This window comes from Gopherus evgoodei, chromosome 14, assembly GCF_007399415.2.
Source record: "Gopherus evgoodei ecotype Sinaloan lineage chromosome 14, rGopEvg1_v1.p, whole genome shotgun sequence".
Lineage (NCBI taxonomy): Eukaryota > Metazoa > Chordata > Testudines > Testudinidae > Gopherus > Gopherus evgoodei.
In genome coordinates, this window is record NC_044335.1 from 12,817,739 (window position 1) to 12,833,368 (window position 15,630).

Here is a 15,630-nt window from a genome sequence, read left to right on the forward strand (position 1 = left end):
AACCGGCCCAGCCTGCCAGGGGCTTTCCCTACACAAGCAGTGACCCCAGTTTGAGAAACACTGATATATAAGTTGAAGATCTTGAGTTTAAATGCCAGCTAGAGGCATTCTTCAACTGTACAAACTCCTACAGCATTTTCTTTCCTCTACCATCCTAATGTTGTTAATGTTAAAAAACTCCTGGGTAACATGTGGGATGACAGGATGTGGTGGTTTCCAGTATCATCTAATCTCATCACTTCCTGTTGCTGCAGCATTTCGAGGAAGTCAGGTGGTTCAACACCATTCTTATGAAATCAGACAGGTAAGACTAGGTTTGCCATTTCAAGCCTAATGGGTGAATATGAGAAAGGGCACAAACACTTTGTTTTAATATCAGTCTCCAGTCTATGCATCCTTGCTTGCTGGAGTTCAACTCCATTTGGGAAGAATTTGCTGCTGCTCTAGACATAATTAAACCCATCTTCCCTTAGCCCTCCCTTTTGGTATATATACAATGACACCATTGTTCAGAGTCCTGCAGCACATATGCTGACATTAAAGTGTTTAATCTTGTAGTACAGTATTCCATTATTTCTTGGACATCTGTACATAATAGAAATAGTCTGTTTTAAGAGATTTGTTGACAAAGAAATGGCTAATGCTGATGCATGTGCAGACTGAAAACATCTTTCCCAATTCCATCCAGCAGTAGGGAGGTTGCTTCTTTCCAGTCCTGAAGCCTAGTACAGATGTGATATGCACCATTGCAATTAGCAATCTTGAATTTATAACAAGGAGTCAGTGTTCTGGAAGATGTTTGGAAGCTCCCCGCTTGGTTGTCAGCTAGGTGATGTTATTGGCAACACTATTTTTATGATGAAAAGCTGAAAAAATGAAGTTATGGTTAAGGGCAAAACATTAACTCCAGAGGTTTGTTTCCCTATAGCACAAATACTGAACCTCATGAGTTCACAGCAATAAGTACTAAGTACTTCTCAACCTCCTGTTTCTAAATGGTGACTCTTAGAGCTGGAAATCAGGACTTGGGGGAAAGGGTTTTGTTTGTTCTGATCTTATTTTATGCTATTGAGTTGCACCAGTAAGTGAGAGCTGAATCAGGCCTCTGGTTTCTATGCTTATCTGTGCCACTGATTTACTGTACGATTTCGGGTAAGTCACTTACCCTCTCTGTACCTCACTTTATCCATATGCATAATGGATGTAACAATAACGACTTTCCTCAAAGGGGTCTTATGATGCTTAATTGCGGCAATATATTTTGAGATTCTAAGACGAGAGCACAAATTATTCTTCTTATAAAGAGTTCCATTCCATAGAGTAATTGAGTACTGGCAAATGATGAGCTCAGCGCACACCCTTCTGCAAAGGGCAGTGCAATGTCCCTGAGGGAGCATCAGGAGAGAACATGCCTCACGAGTCGCAATCACTTTCTGTGACTGGTCAGTGTGTGCAGGGGTTGTTCTCTTCATCAGGATGGTGTTCTGCTGGAGAGCTGGCCACCCTAGCCCAGGGGTTAATGCAGAAGGGGCACATGACAGCATTCCTCCTACTTCTTTTTAGGTGATATGCTCTCCCAGAAGGTGCAGGCACTACTGTTATGATCTACCCTGTGCATGCTGCTCAAGGAGGAAGGGAGGATCCTTGTGGAAATCCTCTCTTGTTGCTCACTCTTGCAAGGGCAAATCAGAGCCAGGCTAGGGAAAAAGGAGCTGAGGACTATTTGCAAGTTACTGGCACAGCATTCAGGACATTGCAGGTGCTACTAGGATGATGATAATATTATTAGAGGGAACTTGTGATTTTAAAAGTGGCAGGATAGTGGCAGTTGCCGATGATGTGATGTATTATTGTATTATCAATAAAACACAGTATTTTTCTAGTAAACTTATCTCACCAATGAAAATCAAGACTGCATTTGTTTTTCTTCAAGTAAGAAAATTTTTAGAATGTCTGGAGAGCTCACAGCAGTCCGATCTGACAGCGTCCTCCAAATACTGTATTAGCACAAAAAAAAAGGGGGGATATTTCACATCAATTATTCACAATCTATGGCATTTTATCTACTCAGTTTCCAGAATTCCCAATGTAGGGTATTCCTTTAACTGCTGTTCCAGCTTCCTACCCTCAGTATGTTAATCTTTTAGCCAAGAGGACTGAATTAATTAAAACCAATCACAGATCCAAATTCTTGCCACTGTAAATTTACCACAACAGCCCTGTAATTCTTGCTGTAAAGCGCCATGTAGAGGGAACCATGTGCCTTTAGTAGACTGTGGCTTGGAATATGATTATTGCAATCCCCTTTATGCTCTCTCTTCTGCTTAGATGAATATAGGGACTGATTCAGCACTCCTTGCTCAGCCAAGATTCCCATTGGCTTCATTGGAAGTTTTGGGTATGCAAAGAACGCCAAATCTGGCCCACAGTTTGCTTTCTTCAACCTTATATCTCACTAACTTAAAGAGAAGGGGCCAACATTTTTAAAAGTAACTAGTGATTTTGGGTGCCCAGCTTGAGATACTTTAAAAGGATTCTGATTTCCAGAAAGAGCACTCAACTTCTAAAAATCAGGCCCCATGAAGGTGTCTCAAGTTGAACATTCGGAAACTGAGGCACCCAAACTAATCACTTTTGAAACTGCAAGCCTCTGATCTTTTTTAAAATTAACAATGCAAGAAAGATTCTGCTAAGTTCACAGTATTTTGTTGATTAAATTTTTTTGGTATTTAAATTGTGCATGTGTGCAAAAAATTGTGCATGCAAAAGTCAAATAGATGTATTGATGTATGAAAAATTATCTGATTGCATGTGCAGTTAGCCAGTTTATGTCCTCAGTCATCCTAAATGCTTGCACAGATAAGGCAGGCAAATATGTACCAAAATGTTTGAAAATCTTAGCTATAGTGATCACCTAAGAAACAATTTCTATTACTCATAGATCTGAAATTGCTAAAAGAAAAGATTTCTCCTTCCCATTTCAATCTATACCTACTTCTTTTAGCGGGGTCAACAGTAATAGGCATACATGATATATGAAAATATATTAAGCAAGATGTTTGATGCCAAGATGTGGCAGATTTTTTCATTGGCCTGTGTCTGAATCCCTGGTGAGTTTCACAGGCAACTGGGTTGACGACTTTGGAGCTGAGACTATTACATGTCTTATAAGCTGCTGGTGGGGTGGTGGTGTCTTTTGGAATCTATTTTCCTTTGACTATCTTTCAGCCTCAGGAATTCAGGACCTTTAATCTATTTGAGATTAAAGTCCTTCACAAATCCCTCATGGCCTTTTTTGGGATAAAAGAAGTTGCAGGCATCTTACTGCACATTCCTGTTGGCACTTTTTTTTTTTTTTCCCCTTTGTGAATTGGAAACAAACAACACTAATTTTTCCATATAATAGAAAGTCATCATTATATTTAGAGATCAGTAAGAGTTTAGAGACTTTAATAAAATGCCTTATACAAAAATAATAAACACATTTTCTAGTGATAATTGTCATGTATGTTTAAATATTCAAAACATTTTCCAAATGCACCATGAAAACATTCCAGGAAGATTAAAGTATGGATTTACCAACCTATGAAAAAAATACGCTCACCCATTCTTTACCACTACTACTACTAATTATAATAATACCTAGCTCTGACATAACACTTTACATTGATGATTATGATAAACTCATACATTTTGCTTGTGCATAAAAATAATTACTTTCCTTAGGTGAGCAGAATTTAGCAGTGCTGAATTAAAGTCTAATTCAAAGCTATGGAAGTTAATGGAAAGACTCCAGTTGGCTTCAATGGGCTTGGAATCAGACTCTTAATGCCTTTGAATGCCTTTGTTTTGTTTTGTTTTGTTTTGCAGTTCATGTGAATTGTTGCAAAATTATTCCTCTGATTCATGGAATCTTTGATTTACATATTGAACCTGTCAGCGCTAGAGTTGAAATAGTGCTATCCTGTTTGTCCTAGCAGGGTTTTAGCACACTTTCCTGCTAAATAACTTATGTGCTATGGCTGTGTCCACACTTAAAACTCTGGCCTACTTGGCATCAGGTATCAAGCATGGATCCCCATCGTCCATATAATCAAACGAGTTGCCCTGTTGATGTCAGAGTCAACAGAATTCATTGTCCATTGTAACAAAGCATGGTTGGGTATAACAGGGTGACTGTGCTTTGTTACGACTAATGTTGAGCATGGTTGGCTCTATCTGTATGAGTGGGACAGTCATTTTCCACATGGATGAATGCGGTCAAAGGGAGCAGTGTTTTGAAACATGAAGTCAAACACGGCAGATTTTTAAGTGTTCATACCACGTAGAATGATGTAATCTATAGCACCGTTGTAAGAAAAAAAAAATCTCTCTACACACTAGTCAAGAAAACTATCTCTGCTCACATGTTTGTTAACGCTGAGGTGAAGAAAGGAGTGAAGTCTGATATTTTCTCCTCTTAGGCCATGATCCTGCAAACGTATCAGACTTGCTCTTTTCTTCTCCTCATGTAATTGGGCCATTGTATGTCCTCTTGAACACAGAAAAAATGGCTTCCAATGAGAGCAGCAGTGCACGAGCTAAATAGCTTCTCTGACCTTGTTGAGAGACAGAGCTATAGAGGAGGTACGACTTTGAAAGTTTCATATAGATAATAATTAATAAAACAAATGTTGATGTCTTGCTTATCCCTTCTCTGCCTTCAATTCTGACATTATTATACCTGATGATGTTCTTGTGAATTGCTTGAGCTACAGCATAGGCTCTAGTTCTAATAATTTTCAAGACAGTAAACACTAAAATCAGATCAGAATCGAAATAGAGGGAAAAAAAGATATAATGGTAATCACTATGGCGTGATTTTTAATTGTGATTTCAAAGGAGCCTAGAAGAGTTAGGCACCCAGTTCCTTTGGAATTCAGTGAGAATTGGTATGCTTAATCCCAGCCTTAATGTGCTATAGCTTGAAAACCTCTAGGCCTGGAAACAAGTTAAGATTCCTAGCTTTCCAATGAGGTACATTTTATCCTAGACACTGAGACATATCAGACATTAAAATGTGGTCATTGGTTTCTCAGTCTAGGACTGCTCATTTAGCTTGAGGTGTAACACCTAGAGTTCTGAATGTTTCATCAGGGTTATTTTCAAACTCTGTTAAAATAAGTGTATGTTGATGTTACGAGTGTTATGTCTAAAGCAGGGGTGGGCAAACTATGGCCCGGGGGCCGCATCCGGCCCTTCAGAGGTTTTAATCTAGCCCTCGAGCTCCTGCTGGGGAGCGGGGTCCAAGGCTTGCCCTGATCTGGCGCTCCAGCCAAGGAGCAGAGTTGGGGGCTTGCTCCGCTCCATGCATGCCGTGGCTCTGTGTGGGTCCCGGAAGCAGCAGCATGTCTCCCTTCCAGCTCCTACATGGAGGGGCAGCCAGGGGACTCCCCACACCACTCCCGCAGCTCCCATTGGTCAGCAGCTATGGCCAATGGGAGCTGCAGGGGCGGTGCCTGCGGACGTGGCAGCGCGCAGCCGCCTGGTTCTGCTTCTGCATAGGAGCTGGAGGTGGGACATGCCACTGCTTCTAGGAACTGCTTGAGGTAAGTGCCACCTTAAGCCTGCACCCCAGGCCCCTTCTGCGCCCCACCCCCCTGCCCCAGCCCTGATCCCTGTCCTGCCCTCCGAACCCCTTGGTCCCAGCCCGGAGCATCCTCCTGCACCCCAGAGCCTAAACCGCCAGCTGGAGCCCACACCCTAACCCCGTGCCTCAGCCCAGAGCCCTCTTCTGCACCCTAAATTCCTCATTTATTGCCCCACTCTAGAAGAGCTTGCATCCCCAGCCAGAGCCCTCACCCCTCCCGCACCCCAACCCCCAATTTCATGAGCATTCATGGCCCGCCATACAATTTCCATACCCAGATGTGGCCCTCAGGCCAAAAAGTTTGCTCACCCCGGTCTCAAGCAATAAATCTAGGGTTGTGTCAAAACACTTAGAAATAATATGAATCTGTCAAGCAGATTTTGCGGATTTCAAATGCCATGGATTCTTTACATTCATATCTTCAGTATTCCCGTACATTTGGATCAGGTGCTCAGTCACCATTACGACTGAGCACAACTGTCCAGTGTGTTTTCTTTTAACTGTTCACTGTCATTTCATGTTATGCCACATTGCCTCACCTTGCATCACTGCAATGCAGCAACATAGCAGGTCTGAAGGAACATAAATCATCAAGACTTCACAGAGAACACAGGCCCTTTCTGTACTGGGTAGTCAGACAAGCTTTTATTCAAATTGTTGATAGAAAATGAGAGGCCAGATTTTCAAACAAACTAGATTTACTTCTGTTTCCAACCAAGGAGCATCATTTGCTATGGGACAAGGGGAGAGGGGGAGAGTTTCTGGCCACCCCCCAACTTTTCATATGCTCCACTTTTTATCCCCCAACATTGCAGAATATAATCACAATAATGATTGATATGCTGACACAACTTTGCCACTCCCCTTCACCCTCAAATTTGTCTGAAATTATGCCCCTGAGGCCCCCATATTTATCTGCTGCTATGACAACTAAGCCTGCTGCTCTGTTCTGCCCCCCCCCACCCCCCCAACACTTAACTGGTGTCCTGCTCCTTCTGTCATGACCCACTGCTCCTCTGCTCTTTGCTGCTAGGATTTCATCTGTTCCTCAGCATCTCCTCTCCCACTCAGACAAAGGCACATGTCAAAGGAGTAAAGGATTGCTAGAAGATCATCACCTAATGTTTCTGCAATGAACTGCAACATGTGGATTCTTGAAGCAATTACAATACAGGCACATGGGGTTCTTCTTAGCCCATCCATTCAACTGATTGTGGATGAGTGGATTTTGAGCCCTACATTTAACCAAATATCTCATTTGCACACACATTTTACATAAACTGAGTATATGCACATGCAAGTGGAGAGAGAGTTGCATTTATATATGCAGTTACCTGAACATAATGCATAATTTTGTGCACAATTCTGCCAAGCTTACTGTGCACTTAACTTGTTTTAAAATCTGGTCCCAAATGTATGTAATGACAAGTCATACTGGATGGTTTCATTTTTTTAAAGGCAGATAGTTACTAGGGTACATTGTCCCATTTACTTATGTGTGTGTTGTGTCCTCTTTTTATTTTATGTCCTCTATTTGACCCAGAGTGGGTGCAGCAGGGAGAGTGGCAATACCAGCTTCCTCTCATACTGCCCTGTCAATATGTCATGGCAGTTCCATTATCTATGTCTCTGCTGAGGTTTCCAACAAGGAGGCCAATGGTTATGATTGGGCACTTGTCCATTAGGAAGTGGACTGAGAGCATCTGTTAAACAGTCATTGGATAGTAATGATTTTCACTCACGACTGACCTCGGATGAATGTGAACTCTAAATCTGTAGGTGAAAGCCTGTATTTCATTATTTATATATCCCACAAATTTCCATAGACAAGGTAGGCCACCATGACTTCCAAGAGAGTCACTGAAATATATAATTGCTCATGAACCCCTTAGATTAAATCCCCTCAGAATGACTCAGAGGTTCTCATGATGGTCTGTTGTGTCAGCAGGGATCGCTGACATTTTTATGGGCCTAAAAGAGAAACTACAGCCACATTCAGAGAACTATCGCAATTCTATTGTCTCACTGTAACAGTGAACACCTTTCAAATAGAATCAGGCCATTTTTTCCTCTCTTATTGAAAATACCTCCAGCTAACACTTCTTAGGCAATTAATCAGAAACAGCCATATTGCAGTATTGTCAAAGGTCTAACTAACACCCACCAAAAATAGCAAATTCAAAACTCTCCTGCTCACCTCATGCTGTTGTGCTTAAGGTATTGCTGGGGTCTAACAAACAGTGCCTGATCTTCTATACTGTACCATATGTGCACAAATATCAAAGCACAGCAGCATGAATTAAGGATAGGATTTCAGTCTTCATTATGAAGTATCTTGCTCTTATGAGAACAAGGTCAAACCCTTAGAATTATTTTAGCATAGATTTTGGTGTTTAATTATGTAATAAGATTTACTGCAGCCATCTAACAGATGTTGATTCAGGGTCAGTGTTTCTCATAAATTAGTTCTGAAAGGATTTGTTACTTCTGGGTCAGCAAATACATCCAGAGTGCAAAGAAAAAGAGGGAAAACAAACACTGAGTTGAAGGGTTTCTTGGGATTCTTTCTTCAGTTACATATCCACATATTTTCATGATTTTAATGACTATATAGCCATAGGAATGTTTCTCTTAATACTAGAAATAGCCCAAACCAAAACCCTATATCCAAACATCCCCAAAGTCTGGGAAAGTTCAAAGTTTGGGGATCTTAACTTCATGACTCTAGGCCATTGATTTTTCATAGTAGTGGGACGTAATTATTATAGGACTCAACAATGGAGCTTAGTGAAATGCGTGCTTTAGTTTCAGCCATAAGAATTTTCCTTCTCATATGTACCCAGTGAGTCAAGCATCAAACAGCGATTTTTGCATCCAAATGTAGGGTACAAGATGTCCAAGGCTTTGAACAGTTGTGTGTCTCAAACATTCAGGACAAGCTTGCTCTGTGCAGAGAAAGTAAGTAGCCCGCTGCTCATTGTGTAAGCAGGGCCAGCTCCAGGCACCAGCCCAGCAAGCAGGTGCTTTGGGCGGCCAACAGAGAGGGGTGGCATGTCCAGCTCTTTGGCGGCAATTTGGTGGCGGGTCCCTCACTCCCTCTCGGAGCGAAGGGCCAGCCATCGAATTGCTGCCAAAGACTGAAGCGGTGGTGGTAGAGCTGATCGCGGGTTTGGGGTTTTTTTTGGCTGCTTGGGGCGGCAAAAATCCTGGAGCCGGACCTGTGTGTAAGAGATCACTCTGACTCCCAAACCCAATTCACTGAAGATAGTTGTTTGTTATAGCCCCTAGCTACAGAGCCTGACTCTTCAGCTCAAGTTGTAGAGGCCAATGCTTTCAGATCCAGACTCTCCAATTCACTGTCTGAAGTGTTGGCTAAGATGGTGACCCTCAGACGTGCATATTCAAAAGGTGCATATGTGAGATGTATATCATTCATACTTAAAAACACCCACTGCATCTTCCTTTGAAAATTCATCCATAAGTGTTTTTGGAAGTAGGTATATCTGTATATTCTGCTGTTGGAACTCTCTGAAAGACACCCTACCACCAGTAAGGTTATCCAGAAATATAATTAAAAACACCCAATATAATATCAGTGACTCAGTAGTTGTGGGTACAGGATCCATTTTGTTCTAACATCTCTCTCTCTCCTTTTTTTTTAAACTCCTTTATAATTTATGCACAAACAAATTCCTTTGGGGCTGAAATTATACTCTGCCAGTTTAACAGTGAACTTTATTTTGCCGGGAATAGTTTCGAGGAAACCAGACAAGGCATTTTTAATAATCTTGTGCTTGGCACTCATGTGGCACTTTTCATCTTCAAAGAGTTTTAGATCATTAATGAATTCTCACACCACACCCCGTGTTCAGATATAGGGAGACTAAGTGACCTATATAAGGCTACACTGGGCGTCAGCGGCAGAGATAGGATTAGACTGAGTGGTTTTGGAGCAATAATTGTGTTCTTTCAATGCATGCTTAGAATGCCCAACATGCTAAAGCATTTACTGAAATTGATTGCCTCTGTCTTGGAGAGGTTAGAGGGAATGAGGGGTAGATACATAAAAGCCTGCATTAAGTTGAATCCCAATTATTACTGTCAACTGTAATAGTGTGTCCCTTAAAGGCTACCATACAGCCGTAAATTGAGAACCACAAAAAATAGTTAGTAGATATAATGTATGAGTTGAAAAGGAATGTAAAGCCAACTGTAAAATGGTATTGGACTCACTTCTGTGGATGTGGTTGGATTTACTATTTGATTCCACAAGACTATCCACAGTCTGTTCCACTGCAAAGGAGTGCCTCACTGGTGCTTCATCAGTAACTATATTATTAAACATATGTACAATATAGCACTGTAAATTTAAATAGCACTTGATACACTGATGACTGGATCTCTCACTTTGGTGTAAATCAGGAATAATTCAGTTGAAGTCAATAGATTTACAGCAGTGTAAAAACTGCTGTCAGGAGAGAATCAGGCTCATAGAAAAAGACCATCATTGCCAAGCAAATCTTAAAGTTAAATTACCTGAGTGACGTCTAGTGGACAGAGCACTGGATTAATACCTAGGAGAACCCTGGTTCAAATCTCAGCTCTTCCACTGACATGCTCTGTGAGCTTTGGCAAGTCACTTCTTCTCCTTGTGCCTGTTTCCCTAACCTTCGACTGTCTTGTCTATTTAGATGTAAGTTCTTCAGAATACAGATTGCCTCTTACTCAGTTTGAAGTGGAGCCCTTTTCTCAGTCAGAACTCCAGACATCACCATACTACAAACAATAAACATTTGCCATTACTATTGCTCTATCAGACACAGTGTACATTGTAAGGGAATATTAGCTGTGGTCCTAGGTACTATGTACCAATTTGGACATAAGTTCTGCAGAAAGGCTCCTGCTTTTATTCTCTAGTGGTGAGTTCTTCAGCAGCCCCAAGTACAGTAAAAGAAAAAAAAGACTTTTAGTGCATTAATTGTGAAAATTAATAATAAAATAGGCACACAGCACACATTTTGAAATTAAATTCACTTTATGCTGCCCTCACATAGTCAGTCTGCAATATGCCACACATTACAAACCCCTCATTGCAATGTAAGAGCTGCTGCAAGGAAGCTAGAAGTTTTGACAGTGAAGTAGTGCAAAATGGGGCATTTGACATCCAGGACGGCTGGGGGGTGATTTGCATTATTGGCACTCCAGAGGCAGAGGTTTTAACACAGGGAAGGGGCCACGTAGGGTGACCAGACAGCAAGTGTGAAAAATCAGGACAGGGGGTGGGAGGTAATAGGAATGTCATAAACAGATAAGTAAGAGTTAATAGAACAGAAGTACTTCATATCTCTTTTGCCTGTAAAGGGTTAACAAGATCAGTGAGCCTGGCTGTCACCTGACCAGAGGACCAGTCGGAGACAGGATACTTTCAAGTCTTGAGGGAGGGAAGTTTTTGTGTGTGCTGTTAGTGTTTGGTTGTTGTTCTCTCTGGGTTCTGAGAGTGACCAGACGTACAACCAGGTTTCTCTCCAATCTCCCTGGTACAGGTTCTTATAGATTCAAAATAGTAAGTACTAGGTGATAATGCGAGTTAGGCTTATGTTTGTATTTGGCTGGGAGGAGTTCAAATTTGTATTTTGCTAAAAGGATTTTAATTTGTACTTGTATACTTAGGCTGGGAGGGTATTCCCAGTGTCTATAGCTGAAAGACCCTGTAACATATTCCATCTTAAATTTACAAAGATAATTTTTACTGTTTTTTTTTCTTTAATTAAAAGCTTCTTGTTTAAGAACCTGATCGTTTTTTTACTCTGGTGAGACCCCAGGGGACGGGGTCTGGATTCACCAGGGACTTGGTGAGGAGAAAGGAGGGAAGGGGGAGAGAGAGGTTAATTTCTCTCTGTGTTAGGATTACTTTCTCTCTCAGGGAGAGTCGGGGAGGGGGAGAGGGAAGGAGCAGGGAAGGTGAATTTTCCTCTCTGTTTTAAGATTCAAGGAGTTTGAATCACAGTGATCTTCGAGGGTAACCCAGGGAGGGGAAGCCTGGGAGAGGCAACGGTGAGGGAAAGGGTTTACTTTCCTTGTGTTAAGATCCAGAGGGTCTGGGTCTTGGGGGTCCCCGGGCAAGGTTTTGGGGGGACCAGAGTGTACCAGGCACTGGAATTCCTGGTTGGTGGCAGCGCTACAAGTACTAAGCTGGTAATTGAGCTTAGAGGAATTCATGCTGGTTCCCCATCTTTTGGACGCTAAGGTTCAGAGTGGAGAATTATACCATGACAGGAACCTATATAAGAAAGAGACCCAAAAATTGGGACTGTCCCTATAAAATCAGGACATCCGGTCACCCTAGGGCCAGGTCTCCTCTTTTCTTCCCTTTTGCTGGCTGAGATGGAGGTGACTTATAAGACTTGTTGTGGGGAGAAGCCTGAAATCTTTAAACTTCAGAGTTAAAACCCTGATGATGAATTTGATGCTTTACACATCTCAAAGCTATTGTCACAGGGTGTCAATTTGCAGACTTAGGAAGGCACTCGTAGGGCTTGTCTACATCAGAAAGTTGCAGCGCTGGTGAGGGAGTTACAGCGCTGCAACTTAGGAGGTGTACACATCTGCAGGGCACCACCAGCGCTGCAACTCCCTGTTTGCAGCGCTGGCCGTACTCCCGTTTTGTCTCGGGTGTAGAGGATCCAGCGCTGGAGCGCTGGTAATCAAGTATAGACACTTACCAGCGCTTTTCTTGACCTCCATGGAATAAGCAGGTATCCCAGCATACCTGAGGAAGCCTCTGGTAATCAAGCTGGTCTCCTTCCCTGGCTTGCTCTCGCGTTCCCCGAACCCCGAGCAAGCAGGTCTCCTTCCCTGAGGTTTGCTGGGTGGTTCCGGGAACGCGAGAGCAAACCGCGGTGAAGCTGGTCTCCTTCCCCGGTTTGCTCTCGCGTTCCCCGAACCCCCGAACAAGCAGGTCTCCTTCCCTGCGGTTTGCAGGGTCGTTCGGGGAACGTGAGAGCAAACCGCGACGAAGCTGGTCTCCTTTCCCGGTTTGCTCTCTCGTTCCCCGACCCCCGAGCAAGCAGGTCTCCTTCCCTGCGGTTTGCAGGGGGGTTCGGGGAACGCGAGAGCAAACCGCGGCGAAGCTGGTCTCCTTTCCCGGTTTGCTCTCGCGTTCCCCGAACCCCCCTTGAAGCCGCCCAACAGCGCTGCAGTGTGGCCACATCTAACACCACTTGCAGCGCTGGTTGCTGTAAGTGTGGCCACTCTGCAGCGCTGGCCCTATACAGCTGTACTAATACAGCTGTAACAACCAGCGCTGCAAAATTTTAGATGTAGACATGGCCACATTGAAGGTTTTTTGTCACAGCCTTTACGGGCTAGAATTGATTACAAATGAAAGCTTAAGACATTGTGGAACAGAATTCAGTAACTTCATTGATTCCATAACAAATTCCAGTGGCACAGAACATTGGGTACTAGCATGAGAAAGGTTGTAAGAACTGGAACATCTTTTGCTGGGATTTCCAGACGTACTCAGTTCTGGTCTCACTCTGTTCCCATTGTTTCAACAGTCAGTGCTTCTAAAAAATCCCAACCTTCACTTTTAGATCCTTCACGCTGCAGATTGTACATTAGTAGTGGCAAATGCCCGGAAAGAGTTATCAAGCAGAGCTCTGCCAAAAATCATTACAAGACAAAAGTCAGCATTACTCAATGCACTGTCTGATGACAACTGTTTCGGAGACAATGCAATCACTAGTTTCATATTGCACGTGTGCTAAAACTAGTAAGAAATTTAACAGCAGTACGCAGTGAGGGAGTCAAATATTCATGCCTTCCTCTGTTTGGGCTACTTGCAAGCTACTTGATAGAGAAACTAAACAAAAGCTGGTGGGTAACAGGCTGTTTTTCTGTTTCAGTGGAGCATGACAGAGAGTTCCATCATCAACGCTATCACCATCGGGAGTTCAGGTTTGATCTTTCCAGAATCCCAGAGGGGGAAGCAGTGACTGCTGCCGAGTTCAGGATATATAAGGATTACATCCGAGAACGGTTTGACAATGAAACATTCCAGATAAGTGTCTACCAGGTACTGCAGGAGCACCCAGGACGGTGAGTGACTGGAAAAGAGCATACTGAGTATATTGTATAACTGTCAGTGAAAATACAGGGCTAGGTTCTACTGCTCCTAGTTAATATAGGATTGCCAACTTTCTAATCATACAAAACCAAACACCTTGCCCCACCCACTGCCCCCCGACTCACTCCAGCCCCCCTCCTTCCATTGCTCACTCTCCCCGGGCAGGGCCAGGGGGCTGGAGTATGAAAGGGGGTAAGGGCTCCAGCTGGGGGTGTGGGCTCTGGGATGGGGCCAGAAATGTGGGGCTCAGGGTGCAGGAGAGGGCTTATGGCTGGGGTTGAAGGTTTGGGTGTGGGAGGGGGTGAGGAGTCTGAGAGGGAATTAGGGTGCTGAAGGGGGTTCCAACCTGGGGTTCGGGGTATGGGTTTAGACTGGGCGGAGCTTACCTTGGGTGGCTCCTGGTTGGCGGCACAGCAGGCCTAAGGCAGGATCCCTGCCTGACCTGGCTCCGCACTGCTCCTGGAAGCAGCCTGCATGTCTGGCCCTGTGGCTAGAGGCAAGGCCAGGTGGCTTTGCGCGGTGCTTGCTGCCTGTGCCCTGCCCCTGCAGCTCCCATTGGCAGTGGTTCATGGCCGATGGGAGCTGCAGAGCCAGCGTTGGGCAGCACGCAGAGCTTCCCTGATCACCCCTGCACCTAGGAGCTGGACATGCCGGACACTTCCGGGGAGCTGTGCAGAGCCAGGGCAGGCAGGGAGCCTGCCTTAGCCCCGCAGCACCGCCGACCGGACTTTAAACGGCCTGGTCAGCGGTGCTGATTGGAGCTGCCATGGTCCCTTTTCGACCGAGTATTCTGGTCAAAAACCAGATGCCTAGCAACCCTAAATTAATACCAGTGTAAATCCAGATTCAGTGAAGTAACTCTGGATTAATGTAGTGAGGTAACCATGAGCAGAATTTGGTTCCTTTAGGAAGTAAGTAAGTATAGTTTGTTCCATTTTACAGATTGGAAGTGACAGAGCTTCAGGAAAAGTGTATTTATATAATTTTATAGTTTGGTTTAGAGATCATTCATTATGCTTGAATGCCAACAAATCTTAATAGTCTACAGCCTGACACCACTCAGTACTCTGTTGATCCTTTGATTGCCATGTATGGTACCTACTCAGGGGTTATAAAGCTTCCTGTGGTGACATGAATTGCAGTGTGAAAATTCGGTAGAATGTAAGTACAGCATACCCCTTCAGGAAGTTCTTACCATGTCTAGACTGTCCACTAGCCATGGAGCAGTAAAGCAGAGATGGGAGAGAGGCACTGCATGTATGTGTCTGTACTGGGAGGGGAAGGCTGGAGGAGAGAAATGGAATCATAGACAAAGCAGTGTAAAATTTTAGAAAGAACTGCCCTCTTTCTCCTGCTGCTTATGGATTCTGGGGTGGCAAAAACCACATCTAAATACTTCCTCTCTAACCCTATAGGGTATCTTATTTACTGATCTTTATTACAAGAGTCATTTGAGAATCCTAATTAACACAGACAGATGACACCATGCTCTTTATATCAACTGATTGGTTTTGTGTGCACAAAACTAGAAAATGAGCTATTTAATCCATATCAAGCAATTATTAATTTACGCCATGCTCCCTGACAAATTCTTCAGGAAACTTGAACAAGAACACGTTTAATTTTCTCATCTGTTTTTAGTCCCAATTAATCAGCAACCTCAAAACCATTTATCAGTAACACTTAGTCAGATGCATTTGCACATGTCTCTTTTACACATGAATCCCATTGACAGTAGCAAAATCTTTCCTGCAGTTATGCACATAAAGTGCTTCATAAATACTGGTCAGAAAGTTATTCTCCACAACTACTTAACATGTACTAATAACATTACACGTACCTGAAATAGAGCTATTACACAGCCAAACAACAG

General features: G+C 43.3%; 1 protein-coding gene across 3 annotated transcripts in view; it reads left to right on the forward strand.

Annotated features, from left to right (window-relative positions):
• BMP7 (bone morphogenetic protein 7) overlaps window positions 1-15,630 on the forward strand; it is a 59,738-nt gene that overhangs the window by 15,149 nt on the left and 28,959 nt on the right. For all 3 annotated transcript variants that reach the window (XM_030533394.1, XM_030533395.1, XM_030533392.1), the window contains exon 2: window positions 13,537-13,729. In XM_030533394.1, coding sequence (XP_030389254.1) covers window positions 13,537-13,729 — 193 coding nt within the window. The remainder of the gene's footprint in view (window positions 1-13,536; window positions 13,730-15,630) is intronic.